General features: G+C 45.2%; 1 protein-coding gene across 1 annotated transcript; it reads right to left on the reverse strand.

Annotated features, from left to right (window-relative positions):
* Window positions 1-2,343: 2,343 nt before the first annotated feature.
* ipcef1 (interaction protein for cytohesin exchange factors 1) lies at window positions 2,344-8,428 on the reverse strand. Its single transcript, XM_037448767.2, has 9 exons — window positions 7,927-8,428; window positions 7,282-7,464; window positions 7,039-7,115; window positions 6,633-6,704; window positions 6,160-6,215; window positions 5,950-6,044; window positions 5,644-5,836; window positions 3,973-4,145; window positions 2,344-3,704 (listed from the first exon to the last, which is right to left on the reverse strand). Exons 2-9 carry the CDS (start codon window positions 7,438-7,440, stop codon window positions 3,552-3,554), a joined length of 978 nt encoding a protein of 325 aa, XP_037304664.2. The 5' UTR covers window positions 7,441-7,464; window positions 7,927-8,428; the 3' UTR covers window positions 2,344-3,551.
* Window positions 8,429-8,558: the final 130 nt, after the last annotated feature.

Genomic DNA, 8,558 nt, shown 5'->3' on the forward strand with positions numbered 1-8,558 from the left:
TCAAAGTATGCAGTCTGACTGGTCTCAGTCTGAGGTGTGTTAACTGGGTCAAAGGTCCTCGTGAACAGAATCCTCCTCACTCAGGGCTGGACTGGGACAAAAAAAGGACCCTGGTATTTTTGTTCAGGCCGGCCCACCACAATCGATCGGTCACAACCACCAACCAGTACACTATCCTTACGGTCCCTGTAGATCTGCACATCTACTGTTCCGTTCCCAAAAACCCATACAAAGCTGAGAACTAGTGTAAGTGCCATGGACCAGTTTACAATTGCAAGTATAGGTTACTTTGTTTTAGAGGGACCCAAAAATAAAAATTGTGTCATCATTTACTCACCATCAAGTTGTTTCAAACCTGTATGATTTTTTTATTCTGCTAAGCACAAAGAAAGATATTTTAAAGAATGTCGGTAATCAGACAGTTGATGGACACCATTGACTTCCATAGTAGGAAAAAAATTACTATTTTGCCCATGATTTGGGATTCGGGCAAAAGCCCAGTGGGCCGACGCACTTGGAGGCCGGTCGATAGGCATATACAATTTTTTATTTTTGCTATGTGTGTGTTTTAAAGTGTTGCTATGACAACAGACTGGATGGACCAGATGGTTTAGAGGACCAGTGCACCCCCCTTTGTCACCTGGTCTTCTTCTACATGTAGACTAGTAGGGACCACGTGAAGAAGCAGAAACCTTTGTAACACATGTTTATATTGAATAAAAACATTCAGTGAGAGAACAGAGTCTGATGTGAGAGTGTTTTTATTCTTCACTTTGAGGATCTGGTTGAACCTGTTGGGGAGAAACTCATCAGTGTCTCACGTATCGGTCTGAAGGTGTTAAACTATTTGCCTTCAGGACAAACTGCAGCTTCACACAAAGTACATGTTGTTACATGCAGGATTCTACTTCCTCATCACATGACATGTTGAACCCACTGGCTCATATGTCTGCTGTGCAAAGCATTGTGGGTAAGAGTAGCCGGAAAAGAAGCCTGCTTGCACACTGTAAAATGTATCGTGGATTAAAAACCAGCTCTGTCCAAAACAAGCTTTGTAGAACTTCAAAGGTTGTTTTTTTAACCCTTGGCTCTATTTTATTTTAATTGTTTCGTGTCTCAAATAACTATGGAAACCCATTAGCAATAAGATTAAAGATCTGACCAACAAAGAACAGACATCCTGAGGTCTAAAGGCCTTTGCTTTGGATGCCTTACACTGGGGCACCTTAGTAAACATTGCAGAAAGAGAATGAGGTGTCAGACTTGTTCTCAGGGCCACCCAGAAATACTCCATGTCATCAAAGAACATGCTGCACCGGAAGGAGTTGAAGAGAGCAACGCTATCTCTAGTGTCTGCATGTCATCAAGAGGTTTGTGGAAGCACTGGGGCTGGAGAAGGAGACTGTGTTCTAGCTGTGGTACCAGTAAAGCTGAAATCCAGAAGGAGTGAACGTATGTAGAGACAGAAGCCTTCATGGATCCTGGGAGCACTGCAACGTTTTGAAGTGAAGAGCTACAAAAAGCACTAAACCTTAAAGGAAAGGGCACCCAGTTTCTTCTCCACACAACGGGTCAAGACCAGTCTAACGGTCACAAATTGATGAATAGTTGTGTTCTTTCAGACCTAGAAGTGTGTGGCATTGAATAAAACTCATACATTGAACAGCCACATCCCAGTAAAGAAAGACGACGTTCCACAACAGGACGACATTTCACACTGGCCTGAAAGACGTGCGTCTCCCTCACTTTGATTCACTTTATAGACAAAGAAGAAGAAGGAATTAACGGAGTAAACAGAACATTGTCCCTCCTCTCCAGGGGAGATCCAACTCACATCCCTGAGTCACTCACAGGTGTCTCTGTTGGGGACAGCAGGTAAATGTGAGGACACGTCCTTTAGAGGTCATGTGACATTTCTATCGTAGATAGAGTGGATTCTAGTGCTTACATTCATACCGCACCGCATGCTGGGATGTGCTGGGCCTCCACATCGTCCCCTGGATGCCAGCGTCCTTCCACGCGGTGGATGAGGAGCATGTGACATGTGACCTCCATCACTCCATCATCACCTTCACCTCTGCACCCACCTGATGTTTGATCTTCATACGGGACGATGAAAAGCACTTTGACTCCCGAATCGAATCCCTCTGAGGCCCCGTTCCATCAGACTCATGTCACATGTCTAATAATGAAAAAACACATTCACTTTCCCACAATGCTTCACTTTAAAGTGAGAGAGAGAAAAGAGGGAGAGTCGTGTGGAAGCACTTGTTCCTGTTTGTGTTCAGTCTGACATCAACATGTTTTTATCACAAACAAACAAACATCAACGTCTCCTTTGGTGTCATTTGGTCTTTATTATATTGTCACTGTGATACATGTTGGGAATATGAATCCTGTTTACTGGTTTAATCCCATCAGTGACGTCCCTCTGCTGGCCAGGACCAGTCACTGCACCTCATGTTGTTTCCAATAAAAGTCGTTTATTCACATTAGAAACAAACAGTTCTATTCCTGTGAAGACAAAGTAATACATGGAGGCACTAAACGTTGTACTATTATATAACGTTAATAAAAACACAAGTACATGATGTTATCTGTCATTTAACCTTCTTCAGAGGTTTGATGAAGCTTTCAAAAGGTTTTTGTTCAGAACAAACCTGATTATGTGAAATTAGATGTAATTCCACTGAACATTTAGAAAGATTTAAAGTTAAAATCGGCTCAAAAAGATTTGTTCATATTTTACTCACTTTGTCACTTGTCACTTTGTTTAGCTGGTGCACTTTATCTTTATTTCTAATTGTATCTTATCTCCTCTAACTTACTAACCCATAGCATATATTTTATTATACTTTTATTTTTATCTTATTTGCACTATGTTGTCATTATTGTACGGTCTTCTGTCTGCACCATGTATGTCCAACATATGATGGCAATAAACGTTTCCTGATTCCTGATAAAAACTTTATTAGAGAGAACTTCTCACAAACAAGTTCAACTTATTTACAGATACGTTATAAATAAAAATCAACAATTAATTAATTCATCATGACAAAGTATCCAAACATTGTATTGTTTAGTTTTATGTTTGAAAATCAATAAATATTGGAGCAGTTTTTTGCTTTCCTTCCTGACAACAATAATTATTTTTTTAAAATCCAATATTTTAATTTTTTGGGTTTTTTTAATTCTCGGTTTTCTTATATTGTGAAAACAAAAAAAGGACCAAACAAGGATCACAGAGTTATAAATCAATAAAACATTAAAAAAAAGTGAATTCAAAATGATTACAGAATTACTCTTTTTTTGAAAGAAGGAACAAAGAGTTCAAAGGTTTCGTCTCCACTGAGTAGTTTTGTGGTTTGAATCTAAGTTAAGTGCAGACTCTTCACATCACATCAACATGTCTTGTAGCTTCTACTGCGGGCCGATCACATGCAGGATGCAGTGTAATGACTCGAGGTCACAGTTTGAATGGGTCTCATACTTGTTTAACTCGCTGGATGTGGTGGAGAAGCGTGTGAGACGACCTTCACCTTTGAACCTGCTCAGCAGCCCCCCCCCCCCGCCGCCCGCTGAGCGATCTCTTGCAGCAGGCTGCCGTTGGAGCGTCTCCACTTCCTGTACTCAGGCGCCGCGAGCTTTGGCTCGGCGAGGATCCGCTCCACCTGCTCCACCTCCAGCAGCTCCAACTCTTTGGCCTGTAGGTCGGACAAGGACTCCTTCAAGTACCGATCGAGGGTACAATTCTGAACTGTACTTCACTTGTGTATCTTCCTTTTCTTCTACTTTTACCTTTCTTTATTTTTATTTAGTTGATGGAAACTACCCAGCATTATAAAGTGTTATTATGTATAGTATACTGTGTCGTCATCATATAAGAGTACTACTATCCAGTAATAGAATTTATTTTGCATAACCTTTAGCACATATAGAATGTCTTGGTGTATTTCTATGGGAGTTCTCCACCTTCAGCGTGCTGCTGAGGATCCGCAGCAGGTGGAGCTGCTCGTTGACTCTGTCGTCCTGACAGCGTGTGATGAAGGAGGCCCTGAAGTCCCGCCCACTGGACTGACCAATGGGAGACAGGCTGGCGGCCCTCAGGTGGTTGTAGAGGCTCTCCATCTCGTCGGGCGGCTTCTCTGCAAAGAGACGGGACTTATTTAGATGTTGAGATGTCTCTGTGTCGGATTCACGGGGGACAATTTAACACCAGAGAGGATGAAAATCAATGCGAGAAAACCAGATACGGCCTGTTGGATTCCACACGGTTTCTTCCTGTCAACTACATTACCCACAATGCATCACAACTAGTGAGAGCTACCAATCAAATCAGCAGGTTGGAATATAGAGGCGGCCATTGCTATGTGTACCGTCGCCATGGCGACCGCATTAGAGCACTTTTAAATAAACTACAGAATAACTGACTTTTTTGTAGTGGAGTAGTAACAAGAAAACGCAATGGTTCATCCAAAGTGAAGCGAGACCGTTTTCTGTAACTAGCTAGCGAGCTAACTAACGTTAGCTAGGGAGCTAGTGAGCTAACCAGCTAACTAGCAGAGGTGGGATCAAGTCACTGTTAGGCAAGTCACAAGCAAGTCTCAAGTCTTTGCCCTCGAGTCCCGAGTCAAGTCGAGTCAAAGACGAAGCAAGTCCCAAATCGAGTCACAAGTCACAGCCAACAAGTCTCAAGTCGAGTCACAAGTCGTACCATTTTAGTTTCGAGTCATTTCGAGTCCTTTTATTATAGTGGGGACGGGGAACCCTGGGTGATGGTGCGCTGCCTCACAGACCTAGACTACGAAGGGAAGGGTAATGGTGGATGGACTGTGACTGTGTTATAGTGCTGTAACGCTCACCCCAATGCTGCAGCGTAAATAAGGAGGCGATGACTGGCTTGCAACTCCGCTGCATTTATTTATATAAAACAACTCAACTTCGGTCACTGTTGGCCGTCACCACGCCGAACGAACACTTCCGCATACACGGCCCCCCAAAACTCGGGTTGTCTCGCGTAACTACAGCTGGTAACGGAGCATAACGTGAACACATGCAACATCTGCATAACTGATTAACTAATAACTTTAACTCAGCTCATTACACTACTTTAAAACGGACGTTGACATAATGTTGGCGAGGATTTCCATCGGAGTCTGAATCCGGGTTCAAAAATCCCGATGTTTGTAACCATGAACGAGCTGTCTCGTTGATACGGTCAAATGGACTGCAGTGATTGGATGTTGTTCAGGCAGCGCGCGCTCTCTGCATACAGGTGGCGCACATTTTTTTGACAGATGCAGATAAACAGAGCGGCGCGGTGGTGTGAAAATGTTTTCCCCCAGTTTTCATGGGAAGTAGCAAGTCTTCTCGAGTCAAAAGGCTCGAGTCCAAGTCAAGTCACGAGTCATCGGTGTTCAAGTCCAAGTCGAGTTGCAAGTCTTTGTACGTTTTGTCGAGTCGAGTCTCAAGTCATCAAATTCATGACTCGAGTCTGACTCGAGTCCAAGTCACATGACTCGAGTCCACACCTCTGCTAACTAGCAGCCCCCGGTCCACAGAGGTCTCCCTCGTAACCGGCTCCACGAACACTCATTTCAAAACACATGCGGGAGAAACGCCAACGTGTAGCCAGGTGTTCACCGTGGACGACGACCTCCTCCTGCGTCTCATCCTCGCTGACGTGCAGCAGAGGGGGGGGCAGAGGGGGGGGCAGGCCTCCGGCGGCCCCATCGGGCTCAGGGACGTCCAGCCGGGGCGGGGCCTCGTCTCTTCTTCTGCTGCCGCCCTCCGAGCCGCTTCTTCTTCTGTGGTCACCGCTCGCCGTGGAGTCTCCCTGTGAGAGAGCGTTATATATTATATATATATAGATCTTTTTAACGTTATATATCTGTATCTGTGGGTGAAACACTGAGCGAGAGGAGCCTCTCTTCACACGTAGTCTCTCACATCCTCTGAGTCGTCTTCGCGGCACTCAGAGTTCACAGAAGAGGAAGCGCAGGACGGCTCGTCGGCGTCCTGGTCGCTGCCCTCACTGTAGCAGCCTGCACACGGTCACGTGCGTCTCATCACCAACACGAGGTTAAATGACAGGGGGGGGGGCACAGAGCCCTCCATCATCATATACAATCATAAATATCTCCCCTGTAGCGGTCTGACCTTCAACGTTGGTCTCGTCACACGGATCAGCCGCCTCCGACAGTTTACTGATCCACCTACGTGCACATGCACACGCACACACACACACACACATCTGACTCAGCATCTTTAAGTGTGAACAAAACAAGAAGTAGTGCGAAAAGAAAATGAAGAAGAGGAACTGAGATCGGAGGAGAAACATCGTGGCTTTAAAGTGTAAAGTGAACACACAAATTACTGCTACTACATTTATTACATTACATGTCATTCAGCTGATGTTTTTATCCAAAGTGACTTAGAATAAGTGCATTTTAACCATAACGATACAAACCCAGAAGAACAAGTGTGCATTTTCATCAAATACGCCGATTTACCACTTGCTGTAGAACGTTGTGGACAAACAAGGGTTGGAGTTATTCATGCATTGTAGACTTAAATAATATAAAGTTAAAGTAGAAGTTCTTCCAGCGTTATAAAAGAGTAATAATACTCACTTATTCATCTCGATGAAGCTCTCAGCGGCGATGAAGATGGTCACAATGAGAGGGTGGCTGGCCATTATGACACTGAAACACAGCACTGAGCAGTTCACCACGCAACAAAAACCATTTAAACCAGCAGGCTACTGGGGGGGGGGGGGGGGGGGCTAAACTGCACGTTGGAATGGTGTAATTTGCCAGTCAGCTAATTCATATACAATACATGAGGCTCTCTAACTACAATCAAAACAGCTAGCACGCTAGTTAGCACAAGCTAATTTTAACGGGAAAGCCCACAATGAATGCTGATTAAAATCAGTCCATCTGGTTAAACCCATCCGACGCGTCCTTCGTGTGTCACGTGACGGTGGCGTGACGTCATGGTGGATGTAGCGAGCAGGCTTGGTGTGAGAGGACGTACTGTCTCTTCCTGCTGCGCGGCGTGGCCTGTCCCACGGTGAAGCCCGAGAGGAGGATGAATCCTTCTGCTTTCTGCGCCTGCACCTCACAAACAACACAGCCACTGAGAAGACTGCAGGCACCCGGGAAATAACTATTATTTTGAGAGGTCTTAAAAAATAAATTCTGTATTTATCTATCAAGTCATGACAGTGACACAAGGGGCACTGATGACCTGCCGTAGGCCTCCCCAGGTGGGACTCACCGTCTTGCTGGAGTACCAGTACAGGGAACTCTTCTTCAGGACGAACCAGTACCTCACCCACCTGCTGCCCAGGAAGCGCCGGCCCTCCTTCCTGCGGAGGAGCCAGCCCTGGCAGTCCAGCGGGCCCAGGTCCCTGATGGAGACCCCCCGGCGACTCATGGCGTCTCCCACAGTGAGCAGAGGCTGCAGGTGGATAACAAACACGGCTCCTAGTAATACGCCTGAGGGTCTGCACCTTTTATGGACTACTTCAGTGTAAGGAGTACATCAGTATTCCAGAGATAGCTGTGTGTACATTCCCCTTGTAAACAACAACTCTTCAGCATACTTTTAATATTGTACATTTTCCAGAAATTTAGGCAAATATGAGTTAAACTTTTTAACTTCCTGTTTAAGCCCCAAATAGTCAGTGGACCTGTGGTCCGGTCTGTAGAGCACAATCAGCCTCGAGGGATTTGGACCTCAAGAGAAGCAAAAACACTTGTGTCTGTTTTTAAATATATTCATGACACAAATACGGAGGGTTGTGCCCAAAATACGGAATAAGAATCAACTCAATAGCTCCACACTTCCTTCTCTGAAGGACGCGCCGTGTTCTACAGAGACGTCTGCTGATAGAAACCAGCTGGAAGAAGGAGGCCTCACCTGCTGCAGCGTCCGGGGAAGAAGAGTCTCTGCAGCCGACCCACCTCAGCAAGAGGAAGCTGCTTGTGAGACTGTGTGTGCGTGTGTGTGTGTGTGTGTGTGTGTGGCCGCGTCGTCCTTCCTGTTCTGGATGGTCTGTGCGACCCTTCTGCTTCTCACTCTGCACACAAACAGCCTCTTTGATGTGGAGAAAACTAAAAGGTTTATGTTGAAATGAGGAAGTTTGAGTTGACTTTTCACCTGATGGAGGTAAATGTGCACCAAGAAATATTCCTCACGAGGTCAGTGATTGACAGGTTACAATAAGAGGAGGTCAGCTCTGCTGGAGAAGAACTCGTGGTAGTAAACTTTGATCCACTAGGTGGAGACTTCAGCTCATGTAGAAATATCTACAAAACACTTCCCTTACTGCGATGAGCTCAAGCAAATTTCAAAATAAAGGTCTATATACACGTGTATAAGAAAACCCAACAGAAGATGAAATAGTTTTAATCTGCTTGCAGATAAACCTCGACCCGTCTACATGCCGATGGAGGCCTTCTCAGGTGACCCGTCCTCCAGGCCCATGAGCACCACCCGCTCCACCCGAATGAAACACCCCCCCACATGTTGCTGTCATCGTTCATTTCTCA

Source organism: Pungitius pungitius, chromosome 20 (assembly GCF_949316345.1).
Source record: "Pungitius pungitius chromosome 20, fPunPun2.1, whole genome shotgun sequence".
Taxonomy (NCBI): domain Eukaryota; kingdom Metazoa; phylum Chordata; class Actinopteri; order Perciformes; family Gasterosteidae; genus Pungitius; species Pungitius pungitius.